The sequence below is a fragment of the Felis catus genome, chromosome E1 (genome assembly GCF_018350175.1).
Source record: "Felis catus isolate Fca126 chromosome E1, F.catus_Fca126_mat1.0, whole genome shotgun sequence".
Classification (NCBI taxonomy): Eukaryota; Metazoa; Chordata; class Mammalia; order Carnivora; family Felidae; genus Felis; species Felis catus.
In genome coordinates this window covers 40,980,701-41,006,214 of record NC_058381.1, presented here as the reverse complement: position 1 = coordinate 41,006,214, position 25,514 = coordinate 40,980,701, and the positions used below count along the sequence as shown (strand labels likewise).

The 25,514-nt window shown below is 43.2% G+C and overlaps 1 protein-coding gene and 1 non-coding gene across 6 annotated transcripts in view; both read left to right on the top strand.

Moving 5' to 3' along the window:
- The window catches only part of STAT3 (signal transducer and activator of transcription 3), a 69,902-nt gene that overhangs the window by 19,772 nt on the left and 24,616 nt on the right, over positions 1–25,514 (top strand). For all 5 annotated transcript variants that reach the window (XM_006940361.5, XM_006940359.5, XM_006940360.5 and 2 more), the window contains 3 exons: positions 17,896–18,046; positions 18,963–19,107; positions 19,983–20,081. In XM_006940361.5, the coding sequence (XP_006940423.1) occupies positions 17,919–18,046; positions 18,963–19,107; positions 19,983–20,081 (372 nt within the window). In that variant the 5' untranslated portion in view covers positions 17,896–17,918. The remainder of the gene's footprint in view (positions 1–17,895; positions 18,047–18,962; positions 19,108–19,982; positions 20,082–25,514) is intronic.
- On the top strand, positions 12,672–12,778 carry LOC123382148. The gene has a single exon (XR_006590086.1). It is a non-coding gene; the product is annotated as a U6 spliceosomal RNA (small nuclear RNA).

Here is a 25,514-nt window from a genome sequence, read left to right as displayed (position 1 = left end):
TGTTACGTCATTTCCCATTCTTTGTCCTTGTGGGTTTACACCCACTGCCCCTGCTTTACTACCACTTTCGTGAGGTTTTGGATCATGGTGAACCAAGAGACCTATGTCATGTTCTCTGGAGCACTTGTGTGTTTGCACGTGCTGATTCCCAGTGCCGAGACTGGTTACCCCTTCCTCTCTAGCGTTACCATTTCTCCTGGAGAGACTCTATACCTTGTAAAGTATCTGCCTTCTCATGTCCATTTACATGTAATTTCCATTTACATGTAATTATCTTGTTACATGTCTGCTCTTCTTTCAAAACCATATCTTCTTTGACGGTACGGACCAGATTGTACAACTCCCACGAACACTATTTGCCTTGTTTTAGAGTTGTGTGGCCCCCGACATTGTACATTCCTCTTGCTCTGCTGGGGACTATGAATTCTCCGGTTTTCTGTCCCCCGTGGCTTGGCAGAGGCACTCAAGTGTTCAGTGAACCAGTGACACCTTTACATGTGTCCTCTTAAATGTCACGGACGGGCCAGAAAACCTGTGAGATGGTATAATATATACCAGGGTGACCATAGTTAATAATACTGTATTGTATTGTTAAGAGAATAGATCTTAAACGTTCTCGTCTCAAGAAAAAACATTAGCTGAGCTTCTGGTGGTGATTTCACAATATCAAACCATTAGTTCGTGCACCTAAAAGTAACATGATGTGATGTGTGAATTATATCTCAGTAACACTGAGCAACAAGGAAAGAAAACCTCTGAGAAATGATGCATTTTGTTTCTGTGCATTTTTCTCTGGTGAGGTCACATTTATGTGGTCAACTTTTTTTTTTTTTTTTTTTTAAAGCCCCAAAACAAAATACCTCTTCAAGAGAATAACAACTATGACCCTCATTTTCTGCCTGGGCAGATGATTTTCTCTTTGCAATCAGTCGTCTTTTCCTCTCTAACCACATTTTTTCCAGTTATAAAGTTTAAGGCTTGATCCACTCCTTGCCTCTTAAGTCATAGTGTGGTGGAAAGAACCAGAAACTAAGTCAAGAGGCTGCCTGCCGGATTTTGTTCCCGACGCTCACGTCAATGGTCTGTTTCCATGTCTGTAAAGTGAGCAGGTTGGATTTTATATATTTTAAGAGCTCTTGAACAACAATAGCAGAAATGTTTTTTTGTTATTGAGTTGGAGCCCAAGTGTCTTGAGGGCAAAGCATTGAAGAGCAGGCAATTGATTTACTGTGTAAAGCAGTTTACTATGACTGTAGGTTGGGTCTTAGACCTTTTACTTTGGGAATATCTCAAAATAAACTTACTGATCCAAGTGTTTTCTGTTTTCTGAGATGCCTTATTTCAGTGTCTGTATGTCAATATTAAGTTAGGCTGTAATTTCTTAGATTCCCAGATAACTACCAACAGGCGCAGGCCGTGAAATATACCCTCTTTTAGATGATATCAGGATGCTAAAGTCTCATTATTGCATTTAAGGAGAAACGACTATATCCGTTTAACTTTATTATATTTTATTTTTTTAAGGTTTTTTCAAATTTTATTTTATTTTTGTTTCCTTAAGTAATCTCTAAGACCAACACAGGGCTTGAACTCACAATCCCGAGATCAAAGAGTCCCATGTTCCACCAACCGAGCCAGCCAGGTGTCCCTAGCTTTGTATTTCAAAAATTTTTCTTCTGAGGCTTGCGTTTTAATATAAGCTCTTCTTTTGGGAAATTTTGTCATTTGCTTGTCTCTTCTGGTAAATCTGCATGAATCATTGCACCTATTAGCTCATGCTGAAGGAAGACCAGTGTATGTTCTTCCATGAAGTTCATTAGCTTTTTAAGGCATTTCAGTCTTCTCTGTGCTAGAAGAATGTTGCAGATTAAAACACACACACACACACACACACACACACACATATAATTTTCATTCATTTAGTCAACAGATGTTTGAACATCCTGTAGGTACTGGGGAGGTAGCAGTGAGCAAAAGAGAGTCTTTGCTCTTGTGCAGCTCACATCCCCTAGCAGGCGGTGGCGGAAGGAGATAAAAAACACGTGGTATGTTGGAGGCTGTCGAGTACCGTGAAGAAAAACTCAGCCGGGGTAGATGTGCTCTCTTCCATGGAGTGGTGTGAAGGGATGTTTTGTGCAGAGGTGTGAGTGAGGTCAGAGAGCGAGCCACATAGTAGTCCAGGGAAAGAGCTTTCCAGGCAGGCATGGTATGTTCCAGAAGTAGAAAGGGGGCCAGTGTGGGCAAAGGGGAGAGCAGTGGGAAAGGAGGTCAGAGAGGCCTTCAGGAGCGAAATGGGTCGTCTGGTGGGCTGAAGTAGGGGTTTGGATTTTTTTCTGAGTGGGCTTTGAACAGAAGAATGGAATGATAGGACTTCTCTCTTGAAAGGATCTGTAATGTGGAGATTAGACTGCGGAGGGACAAGGGTGAGCACACCAAGACCAGTTAGGAATTTAGCACATGGTGGCAGCGAGGTAGGAGGTGGGCTAGGTGAGAAGTGACATTGGCTCAGATTAAGATTGTAGCAGCAGAGGAGATGGTGAGAGATGCTCACCTTCTAGATACATTCTGAAAGTAGAGCCAACAGGATTTGTTAATGGATTGGATGTTGGAAGGAAGAGGAAGAGGAGAGAGGTTGGAATCAAGGCTTCTTTTCTTTTTCTTTTTTTTTTAAAACGTTTATTTATTTATTTTGAGAGAGAAAGAGAGAGCACAGGACAGGCAGAGAGAGAGAGAGAGAGAGAGAGAGAGAGAGAGAGAGAGAGAGAGAATCTGAAGCAGGCTCCACACTAGTGGTGCAGAGCCTGACGCGGGGCTCAAACTCGCAAACTGTGAGATCATGACCTGAGCTGAAACCAAGAGTCCGATGCTTAACAGACTGAGCCACCCAGGCGCCCCAAGGCTTATTTTCAAGGTTTGTGGCCTGAGCCCATGCAAAAATGGAGTTGTCATTTGCGAAAATGGGGAAGCTGGCCGGGAGAGGTCTTTAATGAGGAGGTTGGTTTGGGGTGCTCTTTAGATCCAAGTGGAGATGCTGAATAGGCAGTCAGGTATAAGACTGGAGCTCGTGAGAGAGGATAGGGCTGGGGATGTAAACTTGGGGATTGTCAATTTGTAGATGGAGAGTGAGTGCACAGAGAGAGAAGGGGTTTACTATTAAACTAGTTTTAACAGTGAAGCCTTTTCCTTTAACACTGCAAACTCTTTGCCTTGTAAATATGGAGAACAAACTGAGGGCTACTGGAGGGGTTGGGGGAGGGGGGATGGGCTAAATGGGTAAGGGGCACTAAGGAATCTACTGCTGAAATCATTGTTGCACTATATGCTAACTAATTTGGATGGAAATTATATATTTTAAAAAATTAGAATAAAAAAACCCGCAAACTCTTTTCCTCATGGAAGATAGACTCCGTAAACATGGTATTCTATCACTGTGTTAGTAAAGATGTTGCTGTGGTTATCAAATGCAATAACCCCCTTCAGATTCAGTGGCACAGAGCCCCGACCATTTTGTTACGTCCACGGATGCCGTGGGCAGAAATTCAGATAGGCACAGCAGGGGTGGCTGTCTTTGCTGCACAGTGTCTGGGTCCACAGCTGCCTTGAATGTCCAGGGCAGCCATCATCCGGAGGCTGCTTCACCCACAGATCTGATGCCCAGGCTGGGATGAGTCAAAGGCTCATCTCAGCTGGGACTGCAGACCAAATGCCTTCACGTGGCCTCTCCTGCCTTGGACTTCTCACAGGGTGTTGGCTGGGTTCTGGGGAACGAGCCTTCTAAGAGAATCGGACGGGAGGCTTGCAAGTTGCATATCGACACTTCTGTTGTACTCTGTTGGTTGGAGCAGTCGTGGCCTTGGCCAGATTCAAGGGGAGGGGACAAAGACCCCTTGTCTCAATTGGAGGAGTATTAAAGAAATTAGGGCCGTGTTTTATAACCACCACAAATGCCCTTTGAATTTGAGGTTCTGCCCTAAACCACAGTAACTTTGAAGGAAGGAGTTCCAACCCAGGATCCATGGATGTGTGTTGTCAGCCCCAGTGGTGCATTGCTGCGTACTAAGTGACCAGGATTACCTTAATATCTCTTTAGGGGAAGTGGCCTGAACAAACTTGGGAAAAGGTTCTTGCTTCTCTCCAGTAAGTAGTGAGCTATATTATGGGTCTGTGATACCGAGATTCAGAAATTTAAGCTCCCTTTCTCTGGTTTATTTCAATTTCCTGTCTTTGAAGAATATTAATAACTTACATAGCATTCCAGATCAGTGGATGCTTTTCTGACTTTGTAATTGGGGCTTTGTCCAAAGATACAATACCCACAGGCTTCTACCAGCCTCTTGCGCTTCTTCTCCCTTCAGTTGCCCTCAAGCCTGGAAATTTTGACATGACACTTTGCTTGCCCAATCCAGTTGTTTCTCAAGGACTATATTCTTTCTGTTTTAAAGAGTTGGCAGAGGGCTCCTGGCTGGCTCAGTCGGTAGAGCATCCAACTCTTGATCTCGGGGTTTTGAGTTCAAGCCCCACATTGGGCGTGGAGCCTACTTTAAATAAAATATATAATAGGGGCACCTGGGCGGCTCAGTTGGTTAAGCGTCCGGCTTCAGCTCAGGTCATGATCTCATGGTTTGTGGGTTCGAGCCCAGCATCGGGCTCTGTGCTGACAGCTCAGAGCCTGGACTCTACTTCAGATTCTGTGTCTCCCTCTCCCTCTTCCCTTCCCCACTCATGCTCGCGCTTGTTATGCCCAGAATTCATGATCCCCAAAGACCACTAGGGAGCCGAGTCCGATGCAAAAGCAAAGAGCCTTTATTCGAGCTAGCTCGAGCTCAATCCCCTACCTGCACCGACGCAGCAGCGGTGAGATACCAGGGAAAGAGAGCGAGTTTCAAAAGGACAAAGGTTTTATTGGGGCCTGGGGCAGTTGGTAAGGTAATGGCTATGGCCTCAGCCGATTGGCTGGGGAAGGGTCCTGGGGAAGGGTCCGAGTCCTGTTAGGCAGGTGAGGGAGGGTTTACTCAAGGGGAGGAGGTGTGGTCAAGGTGAAGGACACAGAACAAGATGGAGTCGGCTGGCATAGGCCCGCCCTTTCACGCTCTCTCTCGCTCGCTCTCTCTCTCTCAAAAATAAAACATTCAAAAACTTTTTAAAAAAAAATAAAAATGAAAATTGGGGTGCCTGACTGGCTCAGTCAGTAAAGCACGCGACTTTTGATCTTGAGGTTGGTTGGCCTGGCCCTCAGAATAACTCTTCCTAGATGCAGTGTCCTCGCCTGGGAGAATCTGGCTGATTCAACAGAGAGATAATATCCCCGCGGTTTATTCATTCGGTGCGTGTTTTTGGAGTACCTGTCACGAGCCGGGCACTGTGCTGGATGCTGGGGGGTGTGGGGGAGAACACGCTACTGGGCAGCAGCCAAGGCTCTTCCTGCTCTCGTGGAGCTGGCATCCAGCGGTGGTGGTTACGCGTCCGTTATGGAGTCCTGGTGTTCGGGTCCCCGGCGGCGGCAGGGATAGAAGGAGGGTCCGGTGGGGGGTGAGGGGCGTCTTGGTGTTTTTGAGCAGCTACAAGAAGAGCAGAGCGAGCGCCGGGAGCTCAGCCAGCAGGCTGGGGCCAGCCGAGGCAAGAAAGACAGGGCTCACCAGGCCATCGGTCACATTAATAACACAGACACTTAACATGTTGTGCCAGCTGTGTCTTAAGTGCTTCTACACATTGAGTCATTTAGTCCTTACGGTGATCCTGTGACGTCCTGTTGTCTGTCCTTTCTCACAGGTGAGGAAACTGAAGCTCAGGGAGGCTAACTGGCTGCCACTTGCTCCCACACACCTAAGTGGGGGCACCTGGATCCGTGCTGGAAGCACAACGCTGGTCTGCTTTGATTTTACATATTTTGTTTCTCGGCCCAAGAACAATGCAAAGTCATCAGAGGGGTTTAACGTAGGGGAGTGTTCAGATCAGATGTGGAAAATGGACTGGTGGCAAGCAAGCACATGCAGGGAGACAGTCAGAAGCTCTCATCATGGCCCATGTGTGTTTTGGCTCTGAGCTTTCTGGCTGATTTTCTTTTCCCTTCCTGACTCCTTTTCTGGGCGGGGAATGGGAGAGTTTGTGCGTCAGAGTACAAGCCCCAGACCCTTTCTGTTAAATAGCATTGTGCTACTTCCCCCAAAGCATTTATTCTTGGGTTGCAGCAATCTTTTTTTTTCTATTTTTTTTTTTTTATTTTTTTTCAACGTTTATTTATTTTTGGGACAGAGAGAGACAGAGCATGAACGGGGGAGGGGCAGAGAGAGAGGGAGACACAGAATCGGAAGCAGGCTCCAGGCTCTGAGCCATCAGCCCAGAGCCTGATGCGGGGCTCGAACTCACGGACCGCGAGATCGTGACCTGGCTGAAGTCGGACACTTAACCGACTGCGCCACCCAGGCGCCCCTTGGGTTGCAGCAATCTTAATGTCTTGAGGGGATGGAGCCTGATTGTAATTTACAGACCGAATAGTCTTTGGAGGCCACCCAGCCCCGTGGCTCTCCCAGCGTCAGAGTGACTGCTGCGACATTTCTCAGGGTGGACATTTAACCTGCATTTGAACACCAAAGGCCGCAGGAACCTGGAAGGTTGTCCCTTACTCCTCCCTTTGTCTGGGTCACCTTTGCCCTTGAGACAGTCACCAACCCCCCCTCCCACCTCCCTCTTTAATATCTCTGGAAGACGTCCACCTCAAAACAGCTTTGAGGCTGCTGCCACTGCCAAATCTCACCTTGATTATGGCAGCCTGAGGGATCTTTCTGAAATATAAATCAAATTGTCACCAGTCTGCCTAAAACTTTTCAGACTTCCTTATTGCCCCTGGACAAGGGTTCATATTTCTCCAACCTCATCTCATGCCACAGGCTTTATACAGTCACTGCAGTGTTCTGCTTCATTACAACTGCCTGGATCCCAGGCCTGGAGATTATTATTCAGTACATCCGGAGTAAGGGCCAGCAGCTGGCTTCTGAAAGCCGCTCAGGTGATTCCAGAGTTGAACCCTGATCCCTGCTCTCGTTCCAGGGTTCTCAAAGTGGCCACACGTTAGCATCATCCGAGAGATGTTAAATAGCAAAACGTGGATCCCTGCCTCAGTGATTCCACTTTGACAAATCTGGTTTGATTTCCCAGGCACCTCTACTTTCAAAGAAAAAAAAATTGCTCTTGTAATTCTGATCTGCAGCCAGGGTCGGGAACCTCTGTTGGCAGAGGGCATACTCCAGAGGGCAGGATCTGGGGTAGGTGTTAACGAGGAAGCAGATTGGCTCTGAAGTGTTTCACCCTTTCACGTACAGATCTCCACGTATCGAAGATCCAAACTTCTGTAATTGTCTTACCCTCTTGGAACCCCACTTCCTGTTCCCCAAGTCTTCTTACTGGGCAAAACATTCAAGTTCTCGGACTCCCCACACTGATCGCCAGCTCTGAATGTGCTTGTTTCTTAGTGCACCGTTTAAATTGTGATGTAATTAGAGATTCATTCTAGATGCGGGCCACTTACAATGGGATGGATAGATTCTTTCATTCAAACACTGTATATGCCTGTTTAAAATACCGTAAGATGGGGGTACCTGGCTGGCTCAGTTGGTAGATCATGTGACTCCTGATCTCAGGGTTTTGAGTTCAAGTCCCGTGTTGGGCAGACAGCTTACTTAAAACAAAACCATAGGATCACATTGGCTTGATATCATGATTGACTCATGGGTTACTTAAGAATCAATGAAAACTCCCACTCTGGGCTGATGGTGAAGAGCAGGAATTCTGAAAACGGACTATGTGGATTAGGGTTCCAGCTCTGTGCCATGACTACCTGTATGATCTTGGGTAAATCACTTAAAATTCTGTACCTAGTTTCCTCCTCTATAAAATGGGGATACAAATATATCTAGATCACAGAGTTGTCGTGAGGATGAAATGAGTAAATAAATAGATGGCAAGTGCTTAAAACAGTGCCTGGAACATAGTAAGTGCCATATAAATTTAGTGATAGTCATTGGTTATTTGGCCTGCTCTTAAACCAAGGTTCTTACTTTCTATCTTTTTCTTTCATTTGGATATCACAAAGTTGTTTTCACCTTTAGTCTTTTTAGGACCTGGAGCTATCCTTAGGTGAACTATGTAAGGAGATAACTTGATCAAAGAACCACGGGGACCCTCTCTTTTCTCCTGTTACATACTTACACTAAATCACAGTGTTACAAACTCCCTCCCTCAGCATAGGACACAAAGACCCATTAAAATGCATGCATTTGACATGGCAAGGTAAACTGACTTTATTATTTAACATGGCTAATCTGATACATTAATCTGTTCCCCAGGGCATTGAGGAAGTGGATTTAGCCTAAGAAGTACCCATGAAAGGAATGTTGTGGGAGGAAGGAAAAAGCCAGCACTACTGTGCCCCCAGCAACACATGGGGGACATGCTTTAAAGCCATTGTTATTTATTTGTTTTTCTTTTTTTTTTTTTTTAACTTTTGTAAGTCTTCCAAAAGAGCGGTCCTTCCCCATTTTACTGAAGAAAAAGCCTGTTCAGTAGTCAAGTAATGTCTTTAAAAGAAATAGCTGATAAAATGGCAGGCAGGGTTTGCACCCAGGCCCATCCAGTGTCAGAGCCTCCCGTTGTGCTTGACCTCACACCACCCTGCCTCGGAGGAGTCTGTCTGGTTGGGGGAGTGGAAGTGTCACCAAGTGACGCACACATTTGGTCTGTTTTGTGGTTTTTATCCAGAGCTCAGACCTGTGATCGGGCAGCCTCAACCATAAACTGAGTACTGAGTAATTGATGAAGCTTGTCTAATTGTGTTACTTTCAGTTTAGAGGGAATTATGTTTATATTGTTGCGCCTTTCATCTGAGATATTTGTGATCAAATATGGTGCCGATCCCAAATCAAGTATGGAGAATACGTCCATTTTTAAAAAATTCTTTGACACTGGGGCACCTGGGTGGCACGTTTGGTTGAGCTTCTGACTCTTGGTTTCGGCTCAGATCATGATCTGGAGGTTCATGGGTTCAAGCCCTGTGTTTGGCTCCATGCTGGCAGCATGGAGCCTGCTTGGGATTCTCTCTCTCTGACCCTTCCTTGCTTGTGCTGTCTTTGTCTTTCAAAATAGATAAATAAACTTAAAAAAAAAAAAAAAAAAGAAAAGAGGGGCGCCTGGGTGGCTCAGTCGGTTGAGCGACTGACTTCAGCCCAGGTAGTGATCTCACGGTTTGTGAGTTCGAGCCTCGCATCGGGGTCTGTGCTGACAGCTTGGAGCCCGGAGCCTACTTCTGATTCTGTGTCTCCCTGTCTCTCTGCCCCTCCCCGGCTTATGCTCTGTCTCTCTCTGTCTCAGAAATAAATAGAAACATCAAAAAAAAAAAAAAAGAAAGAAATTCCTTGACACTTACTAGATCTGAAATAACTGGAGACCTTGGTAATTCATAGTTCTCGGAATCCTTTTGTCAAAGATGACTGGATGATATAGGGCAGCTGGGTGGCTCAGTCTGTTGAGCGTCTGACTCTTGGTTTCAGCTCAGGTCATGATCTCACGGTCTGTGAGTTCGAGCCCCACATCAGGCTCTCTGCTGACAGCTCGGAGCCTGGAGCCTGCTTCAGATTCTGTGTCTCCCTCTCTCTCTGCCCCTGTCCTGCTCATGCTCTGTCTCTCTCTCAAAAATAAATAAACATTAAAAAAAATTTTTAATAAAAAAATTGTCCTTTTTCTCACTTTTCTGAGTTCTCCTCCCCAGTAATTTAGTACTTCTTCTATATACTCAAATTTGTCACGTTAGTAGGGAACTATAATTCACATTCTTTTAGATCTCAGTGTCCATTTTTACAAGGAAGAGTTGGTTTCTGACTTTAAAGCAAATCCTATTATTTGTAACTAAATATATTTGAATATTACAATAGGTGTAGTTGGATTGGGCACTCAGCTGTTAATATTTTGTCTTTTAAGGAAATTAAAATTAGATTTATATATAAACTTATTATAAAGGCAAACACTTGATCTTCTACCTTATAAAGGTACTATTTGGATTTGTAAGCAACGATATTATATGTTTACTATACAAGCATACTTATTTTGAATTATCTTTTTCTAATTTGAAATTCCAGAGTCTTAATGTCTAAGGTAATTATGAATAGTTAAATTACAAATGGTTAAATAGGTAAAGCTGTAATATTAAAAAAAAATTTAACATTCATTTATTTTTGAGAGACAGAGAGACAGAGTCTGACCAGGGGAAGGGCAGAGAGAGAGGGAGACACAGAATCTGAAGCAGGCTCCAGGCTCTGAGCTGTCAGCACAGAGCCGATGCAAGGCTTGAACCCACAAATGGCGAGAACATGACCTGAGCCGAAGTTGAACGCTTAAATGACTGAGCCACCCACGCACCCTAAAGTTGTAATATTTAAATGTAGGCTCTGTGGGGTGCCTGGGTGTCTCAGTCGGTTGAGTGTCTGACTCCAGATTTTGGGCTCAGGTCGTGATATCGCAGTTGTGAGATTGAGCCCTTTGTCAGTCTCTGTGCTAAGCATGGAGCCTGCTTGGGATTCTCTCTGTCTCTGTCTCTGTCTCTGTCTCTCTCTCTCTCTCTCTCTGTCCCTCTCCGTCTCCCTCCCTCTCTCCCTCCCTCCCTCCCTCTCTCTCTCCCTCCCTCTTTCCCTCTCTCCCTTCCCTCCCCCTCCCTCTTCCCCTCCCCTTCCCTTTTTCCCTCTCTGCCTCTGCCTCTGCCTCCTCCCCCACTCACATGCTCTCTCTCTCTATACATATATACAAATTTTAAAAAATTAAAAGGGAATATAAAGCTGTAAAATTACAATGGTCCTAATATTTTAAGATTTATTTTTAAGTAATCTCTAGCCCAATGTGGGGCTCGAATTTACAACCTTGAGATCAAGAGTTGTATGCTCCACCGACTAAGCCAGCTAGGTACCCCTTATATTTTAATTAATTAGTTAATTAATTAATTTTCAAAGTAGGCTTCATGCCCAGTGTGGAGTCTAATACAGGGCTTAAACTGATGACCCTGAGATCAAGATCTGAGCTGAGATCAAGAGTTGGATATTTAACCTACTGAGCCACCCCACCTACTAGGCACCCCACCCCTAATATTTTAGAAGAGAGAAAATATATACACACTCTGAGTAGGTTAAAAGGTATTACATGAACATGGCAATTGTAGTTCTGGAGAGTGGGATGGTAGGATATGGGTGATTTTATCTTTTTTTTTTCCCCCTTAAGTTTTTTTTTTTTTAATGTTTATTTTATTTATTTTAGAGAGGGAGAGGGAGAGAGAATCCCAAGCAGGCTCTGCACTGTCAGTGTGGAGCCCGACACAGGGCTTAAACCCACGAACCATGAGATCATGACCTGAACCCAAACCCAAGAGTTGGATGAGCCATCCAGGCGCCCCTGGGTGATTTTATCTGTTGGATTTCTGTTACTTTACACTTTGGTTGCCTTAGTCACTGGCCTTTTCTAACAGCAAAGAGGATGTTAGAATAGGCAACCAATAAAATATGTCTATGCTCTATTTATAATATAGGTATTTCGAACATAGATTGTGGCTAACACCCAAAGGAGAATCTTGTGACACATTGCAAGGTGGAACAGAAATTATCTTTAGATCACTTTCTGTTTTGGATTGTTGTATGCCCCTGGGTTTTGTCTCCTCACTTTGGCCCCTCACTCCACTGCCCCTGTCATAAACGCACTGGTGCATGGATGTGAACTGCAAATCTGAATTTAAAACGAAGTTTTATATAGTGATGTAATGAATCCCTTTCGTAAGCAGTCCTGATTTGTGTTTCTCAACACATCTCTTGGTTTCCTTAGAATGCAGTACATAAATGAGAACTGTGACTTTGGATAAACTTTTTAGTGATCTTTACAGTAATAAGTTCCCCATTAGACAATAGCTGTTTGCTTTATGACTTGTTGGTAAGTTATCCCCAAGGGGTTGAGAAATTCCTGTTTTGAAAAGTCCGGAAAGTCTTTGGTGACTTACTGTTTCATTTTTATTTTTCTTTTCTCTAAAGTTGTAGAGAACACGATCACACTGAGGTTCCCCTCCTATGCTGGCACCTCCTGTCTGCTAACCTAAACTTAGCACTTACACCTTGGGAGAACGACGCCCCATGTCATGCCCTAAGCCAGCCCCTGTATGGAATGAACTCATTTCTCTCCTGTGCACCCAGAATGATACTTGGCATTCAAATTGTGCAAATCATTTTCTGTGTGTCCTGCTGTTCAGTGAAAGTGGTTATTAAATCACAGGCTTCCCCCTATTCTGCAGATGAGAAACACTTTAGTTAGACCTTACATGGAGCTCTTTAGATTAATTTGTGATTTGAAAAACCAGAACTGAGATTGTGAAATAAAGTCGGCTCTTGTAAAACTTTTTCCAGTAAAACAGTTGCCACAAGCTAGTTGGCAATGGTTTTCATAGACAATCTGGCTAGTGATCTCTTAAGGATATGCAATTCTTATGAAGAGCATGTGGGCTGATTGCCCTGTAGCTGCTGTTAATGAAATAGGGTTTGCAGCTAAGCAGCCTGTAAGGAGATCAGCACTATTTGACTCTTTGCCCATGTTCTCCTTAAAAATACTACCTGCTCTCTGCCTTCAATTTACATTGATTAAAAAAAAAAATAGGAGTGCTCGCTTCGGCAGCACATATACTAAAATTGGAACGATACAGAGAAGATTAGCATGGCCCCTGTGCAAGGATGACACGCAAATTCGTGAAGCATTCCATATTTAAAAAAAAAAAAATAGGATAGCTATTACGATATTACCTAGAGTGATTAGACTAAGAAGCAGAGCATAACGTCAGTCATTTTTGCTTCAATTTTATGGGAAAAAACTAGTAACTGGTTTCTGGTCTAAGTAATGACATAATTATTGTACTACTTAACTATATCCCATTTGTGTTGTCTCCCCACTAAAACCAAAACCTCAACAACAAAAACCCCTCTGAGTTGTGGACTTGAGATGAATTGGGCAGTTTTCAAGAACTTGTAATTTTTTTAATGGTTTGAAAATGCAGACATTCATGTGCGACCTCAACATTCATCTCTAATTGAGCAGGTGTGATGGGATGTTGCTTTGTGGCTCTAACATGGAACATCAGGGAATAGACTGTGATGGCTCTACATTTGTATCCAAGATAAGCAATTAAATAATTAGTCTATTTTTTGTCAATTTATAACACTGAATTTTATAAAAAGTGAGTGTCTAGGCGTCCCTGGCTGGCTCAGTCTGTAGAGCAGGCAACTCTTGATCTCAGTGTTGGGAGTTCAAGTCTCACATTGGGATAGAGTGTACTTAAAAAAAAAAAAAAAAAAAAGTTGTCTATTTCTTTAAATCCTTTATTAGGAAAACTATAGCTTTTTGGTTACACAAGAAAAGCAGTATCCAAAAAAATAGAATGCAAGTCACATATGTGATGTTAAATTTTCTTTTTAATTAAAAAAAATTTTTTTTAATGTTTGTTTATTTTTGAGAGAGAGACAGAAATGAGCGGGGGAGGGGCAGAGAGGGAGGGAGACAGAATCTGAAGCAGGCTCCAGGCTCTGAGCTGTCAGCACAGAGCCTGGTGCAGGGCTCGAACTCACAAACTGTGAGATCGTGACCTGAGACGAAGTCGGCCGCTTAACAGACTGAGCCACCCAAGTGCCCCTGTAATGTTAAATTTTCTAGTAGCCACATTAGAAGTAGAAAGATTTAGTGAAATTAATTTTAATAATATATTTTATTTAACCCAGTACATCCAAGATATTATCATTTCAACATTAGTGAGATATTTTTTTTAAATTTTTTTTTTTAACGTTTATTTATTTTGAGACAGAGAGAGACAGAGTATGAACGGGGGAGGGGCAGAGAGAGAGGGAGACACAGAATTGGAAGCAGGCTCCAGTCTCTGAGCTGTCAGCACAGAGCCCGACGCAGGGCTCGAATCCACGGACCGCGAGATCGTGACCTGAGCTGAAGTCGGACGCTTAACCGACTGAGCCACCCAGGCGCCCCAACATTAGTGAGATATTTTACATTCTTTTTTTTTTGTATTAAGTCTTCAAAACCCACTGTACATTTTACACTTACAGTATATATCTCAGTTTGAACTAGCCACATTTTGAGTGCTCAGTAGCCACATGTGGCTAGTGGCCACCATATTGTATTAATGCAAATCTAGAGTTTCAACACATTTGTGTGCAGTAGACTCTACATAAATTGACATATACAGATTTCTATGCAGATCACGTCCTGAGAAACATAAGGCAGATCTTGACACTTTCAGTTCTGAGGCAGATTTTAACTCGGCCCTAATGTGAATATTGTAAGAGAATTCTAATGGCCTTTGATTTCTTATTGAGGGTGACACACGCCACGGTTATAATGCCTCAGCTACCCCTTTCATTCCAGCCAGTGGTTGGTATACATGTACCACTGCCCAAGCAGCATCTGTCCTGTGGCAGGTTGGTCTTGGGGGTGGCCAGGAGAGGGGCAACCGCAAAGGCATGGTAGATGAACGTGTTTGGGAGGTTCCTAAGAGGATAGAAGACATCGTGTCGAAAAAAAAAAAAATTCCCAAGCACCCAGGAAACTTACTTAACTCCCCTCTAATGCTGTTGGAAAATTGAATTTATTGATGGAAACGTATTGGTCTGATTGGGGCAAATATCTCATTCTGAAATTCTCATCTCTTTGCTTTATTGAATTTTTTCATCAGTGGAATTTAAGCCCTTGGTACATGAGGAGGGAAATACCTCAGGTCTGTGCTATAAGTGTAAAGCACACAACGGATTTAGAGAAGTCAGTACCAGAGGAAGAATGTAAAGTATCTCTTTAATTTTTGTGCAGTTATATGTTGAAGTGATAACATTTTATACTCTATGTAGATAGATATGTATGTCTATATATATCTACGTAGATATATATACCTATGTATATATCTACATAGATATGTATATATATACTATATATTTTTAAGTGTTTTTAATTTTATTATTTATTATTTTTTTAAGTAAGCCTGTGCCCCACACGAGGCTTGAACTCACAAGCCTGAGATCAAGAGTTTCATGCTCTTGTGGGGCGCCTGGGTGGCTCAGTTGGTTAAGTGTCCAGCTTCAGCTCAGGTCATGATCTCACTCTCTGTGAGTTTGAGCCCCACATTGGGCTCTGTGCTGACAGCTCAGAGCCTGGAGCCTGCTTCGGATTCCATGTCTCTCCCTCTCTTTGCCCCTCCCCCACTTGCGTTCTGTCTCTCTCTCAAAAAAAAAAATAAATAAACAATTTAAAAAATTTTAATTTACTTGTTTCTTTTTAGTTTTTTAATATGGCTACTAGAAAATCCAAGATTCTATATGTGGCTTGCATTACATCTCTTTTGGATGGTGTTCCTTAGATTGTTCATTGTTCAGTATAAAAGACCACTGCGGGGGGCGCCTGGGTGGCTCAGTCGGTTAAGCGGTGACTTCGGCTCAGGTCATGATCTTGCGGTCCGTGAGTTCGAGCCCCACGTCGGGCTCTGTGCTGACAGCTCAGAGCCTGGAGCCTGTTTCGGATTCTATGTCTCCCTCTCTCTGCCCCTCCCCCGTCATGCTCTGTCTCTGTCTCAAAAATAAATAAATGTTAAAAAAAATTAAAAAAAAAAAAAAAAAAGACCACTGGGAAGGTCCTGCCTGTGCTTTCCTGAATGTATGCTTGAGAGCTTGACAGTTGATGGCACCTTTGGGATCCTGCACCCTGGCAGTAGCAGGCGGGTTATTCTGTGTGTGTTCCCACAAAAGTGGGAAGGAACCTGCAGCACAGGCCTCTTAGTTTCTGTACGAAAACCTGATCCTGAACCACTTAGCTACCATTATACTTGCTACTTGGGGAACAGAAGACCTATTGGTTTTTTGTTTTGTTTTGTTTTAATTTTTATTTTTGAGAGAGACAGAGGCAGAATGCAGGTGGGTTAGGGGCAGAGAGAGAGGGAGGCACAGAATCCAAAGCAGGCTCCAGGTTCCGAGCTGTCAGCACAGAGCCCGACGCGGGGCTCGAACCCACGAGGTGTGAGATCGTGACCTGAGCCGAAGTTGGACGCTCAACCAACTGAACCACCCAGGCACCCCAAGACGTATTGGTTTTGTTACCAGTTTGCTCTGTAATTTTTATGATTTTTTAAATATTCATTTGTTTATTTATGTTTATTTTTGAGAGAGAGAGAGAGAGAATGAGAGTGAGTGGGGGAGGGGCAGAGAGAGAGAGAGAGAGAGAGAGAGAGAGAGAGAGAAGGAGGGAGGGAGGAGACACAGACAGGATCCAAGATGGGCTCTGCACTAATAGCACAGAGCCCAGTGTGGGGCTTAAACTCATAAACCGTGAGGTCATGACCTGAGCCAAAGTTGGATGCTTAACTGACTGGGCCACTCAGGTGCCCTGACTCCATAATTTTTATGAAAGGGGCAGTTATAAGGGTGCTTCTTCATGCCTCCTCTGAGAAATAAATAAAGAACTCTGGATAAGTGTACATGTTTGTGTGCCTTCAGTCTTTCATTAAATGTTCTCACAATCCCAGAGAACCATCTCAGTATACTTTGATCTGTACATATGTTACTCTTTGGCTATTACTTATAGTCATTTTTACAACTTCTTAAGATTGCTCGTCTGTACTAATGTTTCCATGGCGTGCCTGGGTGGCTCAGTTGGTTGAGTGTCCAGCTCTTGATTTTGGTTCAAGTCATGATGTCATGGTCGTTGCATAGAGCCCTTGTCCAGCTCTGCACTAGGCATGGAGCCTGCTTAAGATTATGTCTTTCCCCCTCCCTCTGCCCCAATACCTGCTTTTGCACTCTCTCTCTCAAAAAAAAAAGGGGGGGGGGGCGCCTGGGTGGCTCAGTTGGTTAAGCGTCTGAATTCGGCTCAGGTCATGATCTCACAGTCCATGAGTTTGAGCCCCGCGTCAGGCTCTGTGCTCACAGCTCAGAGCCTGGATCCTGCTTTGGATTCTGTGTCTCCCTCTCTCTCTGCCCCTCCCCTGCTCATGCTCTGTCTCTCTCTGTCTCAAAAATGAATACAAACATTAAAAATTTTTTTGAAAAAAAAAAAGATATTTCCATGACCCAAGCTATTCAGAAAGAGAACTAAAGGTGATTAGCCAGGTTGGTTTCTCATACCTGAGCATTTCCCTGGTGTATTCATGAGCTTGTATGCCTGGGGACAAAACTTGTATGCCTGGTATTTAGCATCTCTTCTTTCTCATCCCGGAATGAGAACTTTCAAAACAAAATTACTTTCCATTGAGTGGGAGAATCCCAGGCAGGTCCTTGCTTATACTTTTAAACCTGTATTCCTTGAGTTTTGCTCTCCGTCCTCCCTGAGCAGCCACATTCCGCATTTTGGTTTTAGTTTAGGGTTTGGTGTATATTCCTTCCAGTTCACCCACTGAAAAGGGGGGACTGGGTGGAAAGGAAGGAGCTAACATCTGTTCAGCATCTGTTGTGTGCCAGGCACTGGGCTGGGTTCTTTGGAAATATCTCAACAACCATGAGAAATAGAAATTAGGATCTCTTCCTCTGATGAGGAAGTGGAAACCTGGAAGTTATGTAATTTTTCAGCTTCACATATTTCTGGTAGATAATGGATTCTGGAACTTGGCAGAGGCCATGCTGACCTTGACATCCTAGCCAATAAGAAGTTGCGACGTGGTTCCAGAGTTAGAGACTGTGAATGTGTACGTATTGTTGTACACGGGGAGAAACACGCAGGGTCCTTTCCAAAGCATCTTTTATTCCTAAGCGCAGACCTGATGCCTGTGTTGGGTAGGTGGGGTGTTTCTAGATTTTTGACTCCTACTTGGGCTTGCAGTGACCGTATGAACACTTTGGTTTACAGCTGGGACCCCTGACTCCCGCAGGATGGCCCAATGGAATCAGCTACAGCAGCTCGACACACGGTACCTGGAGCAGCTTCATCAGCTGTACAGTGACAGCTTCCCAATGGAGCTGCGGCAGTTTCTGGCCCCTTGGATTGAGAGTCAAGATTGGTAAGTCCTTCCTGAGAAACTCCCCAAATTGTCAGGTTTTGGTTTGAGTCAAGAGACGTAACGTGCTGTAGCTTCATTCTGTGCTACCTATTTCATCAAAAAACTTAGGGGTGTAGGTGGTGGGGTGAAAGAGATCAGGAGATAAAGAGGTACTCTCGATCTTGTAAAAACGTTTTCTGTATTAGAAGTGTGTGCGGGCAACTGTCTCTTGGCACACTGAAGCAGCCTGCTTGGTGGTGCATGTTTTGAAGGCTGATTTGGATCTCATTGACTTGGTGAGATCCTCTGTGTGTTCTGACACTCCAGGCATGTGCTACAAATATTTTTTATCTCAATGAAAGTTCTGGCATGGGTAGAGATTCGGGCCCATAATTCTGATTCCCTTTTAGTTATAGGAAGAGACACAGATAAGAGAAATAGACTCTTTCATAGAGGAGATAATGGCACAGAATTCCAATGACTGTTTCGTTCATTTTAATGTGTTCAGATCCACCTATTAATTTTCATTTAATTCCGGCCTGTGACCTAGTTTTTCTAGAGTTTGGTGAGGGGCCAGGGAGATGATGCAGAGAGGATGGAGATAGACCGTGCCAGCCTGGGATTGCTTATTAGCTACTACTAATCTGACCTCAGAGCTAAGAATTTTAAAGCACAACAGCATATCTGTCCACTTCACCTGAATATTTTTATAAGTATAGACTCTGACAGTGGCTACTGGGATCTGGAATAATTGTTAATAATCATTGAATTCATAATATTTCTTGTTGCTCAGCAAGGTGAATCTAAGTGATGAGTGGGTTAAAGCATCGGCTTTGCCTTGTTTTCTACCCTCCTTGATGGTGGTTTCTATGCGTGTGCATGCACATGTGTGTGTGTAGGTTTCAGAATCATTCTGTATCCTTCTTCCTTTTCCTAGGGCATATGCGGCCAGCAAAGAATCACATGCTACTTTGGTGTTTCATAATCTCTTGGGTGAGATTGACCAGCAGTACAGCCGTTTCCTACAGGAATCGAATGTTCTCTATCAGCACAATCTGCGAAGAATCAAGCAGTTCCTTCAGGTGTGATGAGAAACTTGACCCCGCAGAGTAGGGTGTTCACTTTCTGTCCAGGAAGTATTTCTTTTCTCATTTGGCTAAGTATTGAGATCCTATCTGGTACTTTCAATCAAAGGAGAAGCTAGTAGCCCTTTCTCAAACCTCTGTATACCCACCCTTGAGCATCTTTATCTGAAATCTACTTCTTTTGTCTGTTGAGGTAATGCTAGGATTGTTATGTTAATTATATTATGTTAGCATGTTAATAACATGATCAGTAACTAGTGGTTTCGTAGGAAGATGAGTTATTTTTATTTTTTAATTTTTATTCATTTTTTAAGAAACTTAAAAAAAATGTTTATTTTTGAGAGAGAGAGAGAGAGAGAGAGAGAGAGAGAGCGCGCACAAGCAGGGGAGGGACAGAGAGAGAGACACACAGAATCTGAAGCAGGCTCCAGGCTCTGAGCTGTCAGCACAGAGCCTGGTACAGGGCTTGAACCCACGAACCGTGAGATCATGACCTGAGCCGAAGTCGGATGCTCAACCGACTGAGCCACCCAGGTGCTCCAGTGACTTATTTTTAAAGTTAAATGTTTGACCATAACTGGATACTCTTAGACAAAGTCTGTTGCCTTTGACCAGGATAACATACTGTCCAAAGACTCAGGCTAACATGTCTTCAGTTGCAGGTGTACGGCTCATTGTGATAATCTTTTTCCTGTTTGCCCCTTCATCTCCCACTGGTGGGGGTCAGGCTCTGAGGCCCTCGTTTTATTGTTTCATATAGTAGATGTAATGCTCATCAATCTATGAGGAAGTTAGCTTTAAGTCAGCAAAATTGGATCCGCATTTCCTTAGTCTGCTGCTACTACTTTTCATTCTCTCTCTCCCACCTACAGAGCAGGTATCTGGAGAAGCCAATGGAGATTGCCCGAATTGTGGCCCGGTGCCTGTGGGAAGAGTCCCGCCTGCTCCAGACTGCAGCCACTGCAGCCCAGGTGAGCCGTGGGAAGAAGCAAAGCACTATTGAAGATGTGCTTTCCTTCTGACGTTCAAAGATGTGCTTGCTCTTATCCAGTTGTTAGGGCGTGCACCGACCTCCATGGTAGAAGTGGGTGTTTTGGTGTTTTTTCTTCTATCCAATGAAAAGAATTCACTTTTTTTTCTTGAGTATATAATGCACTCTCCTTAAAAAAAAATTTTTTTTTTAACATTACACAATGGTACAGGGAAGAAAGTTTTACAAAAATCTGCAATGTCACTCCCTTCCTTTATTATCTCTTCCCAGGAAACCAACATTAATAGTGTGGTATATATGGTTTCATACTTTTCTCCAGACTCATATAGATTACAGAAAATACACACACACACACACACACACACACACACACACACACATATCATATTTAAATGGTTTTACTTCTCTGCCTCTTGCTTTTTTCATTTAATATCATGTCATATAAATCCTTCTAAGTCCAGTAGTGTAAAGCTAACTCATTTTCTTTATTTGCTCTGTAATATTCTGTGGTATAGATTTGCTATACTTTACTCAATTATTCTTTCTTTGACATTTGCTTCATCCTGGTTTTTTTCCCCCCATTATAAACACTACTGCAATGTCTCCCTATACAACTTTATGTTTGCACTTTGATTTCTCTATGATAAATTTCCAGGCATGGAATTGCTGGGTAAAAGGGTATATATATATTAGTTTTATAGATCTAGATTCCCTTCTCTAAAGGCTGTACCAGTTCACGTTTGCACGAGTGGGGTATGATAAGGTACTGTTCCTGGGTGCCACCTTGGATATTATTTGAGACTGAATCATTCAGGTTCATGTGCATTTCTCTTTTGTGCTTAAGTCTGAGAATATCCTCACTAGAGCTAGAGATGTGGTTAGCCTAAGGGATAGAGAGAACATGACACTAACTTCCACTGGGAAACAGTTCCATGCTACTGGCCCCATCACTTCTGTTGTTATATGACAGACATATCACTTACATTGATATATGATAGACATATCTATCTAGAACATCTAATATATTATCTATGTAGAATATCTAAAATATCTATAACATCCAATCTATTATGTGTGTATGTGTGGATATATCTTACTGTGTTGTGCTAGTTATCATGACCCCTTGCTTTAGAGGAGGTTGTGGTCTGGGAGAAACAGAAAAATCAAACAATTTTATAATGCAATAAAATATAAAATTAAAATATACTAAAAAAGAAGAACGAAACTTAAATAGATCAGTGACCATAAATATATATTGAAAAAGACTTTTAAAAAACTGTACACTCCCTTTCCCACCAAAAAAAAAAAAAAAGCCAATAGGCCCGATGGTTCAAAAGTTGTATTTTAACGGACTTTCATGGTATGGATTGTTCCGTTATCATTCAAACTCTTCCAAAGTCTAGAAAGAAAAGAGATGTTTCCAACTTATTTTATGAGGCTGGAATAATCCTAATATCAAAACCCAAAAAAGACAGTGTAAGTAAAGAAAATGATTACGTTTTGGTATCCTAGTTAGTGTACCAACCATGGCTTATATTCTAGGAGTGCAAGGATGGCTCAACATTAGGAATTCTATTAATGTAATTCATTAAATTAGTAAGATAAAGAAGAAAAACCCTCATTTTTGTTAGACAACAAATGTAGTGTCCATTCTAGATAAGAAGTAAGAAACTTTCTTAACACAGTAAATAATATTTGTCAGAACTTTCTTAACACAATAAAGAATATTTGTCAGAAACCAAACAGAACAGTATGCACATGATGGAACACTAAAGTATTCACATTAAAAGTAGTTACAAGATTGAGGATGCTTCTTGCCATTAATGCTTTTCTGAAGGATTCAGCCAATACAGTAAGACAGAAAAAAGGAATGAGGGCATAAATGTTGGAAAGCTAGAGACAAAATTGTCGTTATTTATAGATGGATAGGGCTTCCTACAAGATCCAAGGGAAATAATTAAAAAGAAACAAAAAACAAAAAACAAAAACACCACTATTGGAGGGGCACCTGGGTGGTTCAGTCAGTTAAGTGTCTGACTCTTGATTTTGGCTTGGGTCATGATCCCACGGTTCCTGGGTTTGAGCCGTGCATACACCTCTATGCTGACAGGAGCCTGCTTGCAATTCTCCCTCCTTCTGTCTCTCCCCCTCCCCTGCTCACGCTCTTTCTCTCTCTCTCTCAAAATAAATAAGCTAAGAAAAAAAAAAAAGAAAAATAAATAAGCTATTGGAACTAACAAGAGTTTAGGAAGATGAATGCATTCAGGATAAATATTTTAAGAATTTTATCTAATTTTATTTATTTATTTATTTATTTATTTATTTATTTATTTATTTATAATTTTTATTTTATATTTTTGAGAGAGACAGAGTGCGGGGGAGGAGCAGAGAGAGAGAGGGAGACACAGAACCCGAAGCAGGCTCCAGGCTCTGTGCTGACAGCTCAAACCCACGAACCGTGACATCATGAGCTGAGCTGAAGTTGGATGCTCAACTGACTGAGCCACCCAGGCATCCCTACTTATTTCTTTCTAAGAGAAAGAGAGAGAATCCCATGAGGTTCAGAGAGAGAAGGAGAGAGAGTCAGAGCCTGGAGCGGGGCTAGAGCTCACCTGATGTGGGGCTCAAACTCATGAACCGTGAGATCATGACCTGAGCCAAAACCAAGAGTCAGACGTTCAACCGACTGAGCCAGCCAGGTGCGCCACCATCGTAACCATTTTTAAGCGTATAGTTCAGTAGTGTTAAGTTCAATAACATTATTGTGCAACCTGTCTCCAGAATGCTTTTCATCTTGCAAAAGTAAAATTCTGTACCCATTAAACAGTCGCTCTTTTTCATTCCCCTTTTATTCTAGTCACTGGCAACCACCATTCTACTCTCTGTCTCTGTGAATTTGACTACTCTGGGGACCTTATTAGAAGTGGAATCATAACACTGTTTGTATTTTTGTGACTGGTTTATTTTGCTTACCGTAATTCCTCACAGTTCATCCTTGTTATATCACATGTCAGAATTTCCTTCCTTTCAAAGACTTTCAAAGTCTTCCTTCCTTTCAAAGACTGAATAATGTTCCACTGTACGTATACCCCATTTTGTTTATCCATTTGTCTGTTGAGGGACACTTGGGTGACATCCACCTTTTGACTCTTGTGAATAATGCTGTTATGAACATAAGTGTACCATTTTTTTCACTTACAAGACAAAGATGTAGCAGGAACATAGAAGAAAGGACATTTGGGGCGCCTGGGTGGCGCAGTCGGTTAAGCGTCCGACTTCAGCCAGGTCAGGATCTCACGGTCCGTGGGTTCGAGCCCCGCATCAGGCTCTGGGCTGATGGCTCGGAGCCTGGAGCCTGCTTCTGATTCTGTGTCTCCCTCTCTCTCTGCCCCTCCCCCATTCATGCTCTGTCTCTCTCTGTCCCAAAAATAAATAAAAAACGTTGAAAAAAAAATTAAAAAAAAAAAGAAGAAAGGACATTTAAGTCTAACTGAGGGAGTCAGGGAAGGTATCACGGAGAGAGAGATTGTGTTTGAGCCAAGACGTAAGGCTGATTACATGTGCACCAGGCTGATGAGGAGAGAGCCCTCCAGGCAGAGAGAAGATCGTGTTCAGGCAGGGAAACCTTAACGTGTGTATTCTTGGGAGGAGTGTGGAAAATTCAGCATCTGGTTGGATAAGGAATGATCAGCTAGTCAAGGGCCATATTGTGAACATCTCTTTAGTCATGCCCAACAGCTGGGCTTTGGAAGAGCAGTTTGTTGCAAGGGTCCTGTGGCCAGACTGCCTGGGTTTGAGCCCCATAGCTCTGCCACTTGCTGTGGAGCCTCAGGCAATGGGGGTGTTCCTCTAATAGGAATGACTATAGTTCCTACTTCATGGAGCGAAATTAATTCATGCCTGTAAAATGCTTAGAACGGTGCCTGACACATGTGAAATGAGCATTAACTGCTTTCTGCTGCTGCCGTCACAATCACTGTCACCATCATGATCACTGTCACCACTCCTGTAAGAAACGGGAACCCACGGAAGAACTTTAAGCGGAAACTGCCGTGCTCCGATATGGGTGAAAGGGTAACTGATAACACTCACTGTTCGAGACACTGGAGATAGGGAGGTTGTGCAGGCATCACTAGAGCTTTCTGTTGGGGAGAACCTTTATGTTTGCATCCTGTCCCATAAGATAAAAGTATTCGATTTAAGCTAATTTGGGTAGAGGCTCCAACTTTATTTATCATGAGAGGTAGGTGCCCTAAGGATGTTCCCAATCTTAGAGATCAGGTGTTGGCAAACTATGCCCGTGGCTCAAATCCAGCCTGCCATGCCTGATTTTGCAAACGAAATTTTGGGGAACACAGCCACACCCATTTACGTACGCCTTGTCCATGGTTGCCTTCGTGCTGCGGTGACAAGGCTGAGTATTTACAACAGAGCCTGTATGACCCACGAAGCCAAAACTATTTACCACCTGGCCTTTTTAGAAAAAGTTGCAGCCCTTGATCTAGAACTACAAGTTGGATATTTGAGGCTTCAGCCCAGGCCCTACTGTTATTTTCTCTGTTGTCATCATCTGGCATATTTTGAAGTGTCTCTTACGGGTAAAGCACCAGGAGATAGGAAGACGAGTAGATGTGATCCCTGCTAATCATTGCTCTCAGTCTAGTTGGGATTGAAGGTATACAGACAGTCAAAGTGAGAGAAACATAGAGGAAGATGTGAGTAATCTTGCCTACAGTAGTTGAATAAGGTTTTACAGGAGAGCAAATGGTGGCACTGAGTTTGAAGGTGAATAAGTTCAGGTGTGCTTGTGCAGAAGCACATGTCAGGCAGAGCAGACAGTGTGTGGGGAGGTAGAGTGTGAAAAACATGCTGTATGTGGGGAAGAGTGGGTAGTTTGGGGTGACCGACAGGGAGGGAAGGTTTAACTTGTTACCAGATTATGTGAAACGTCTGTCTGTGCTGGGCTGAGATGATATACCTGGAATCAGTGGGGAGCCAGTAGTTCTTACAAGGGTACTAGAGGCGGGCTTCTGTGGGTGGTAATCAATCACATCCTTTCCCCTTTAAGTGCAATGGCAATTTAGAAATAGACGTGGCAGTCAAACACAGACTAAAATATCCGCTGTGCTGTTGGTCAAATGAGACTGGAAAACATAGTTTGGGCAGGTAACCACGAGGGATTCCAGATGCCTGCCCCTGTGTTAGATGTTGGGATGGAGAGATTGGGTTTGCAGAGCAGTATACATCCATGTGGAGTTTCAGAGACCATCGACTAATACCCACTTAACACTGAGAGATGGATCTCTAGAACCACTTCTAGAAACCAGGCCCTTGCTCCTGCCCTGGGGGTGCCCCAGGAAGGCAGAGGTGGAGGAGAGAGGCACCAGCTAACATGCTGGGTTCTTCGAAGATC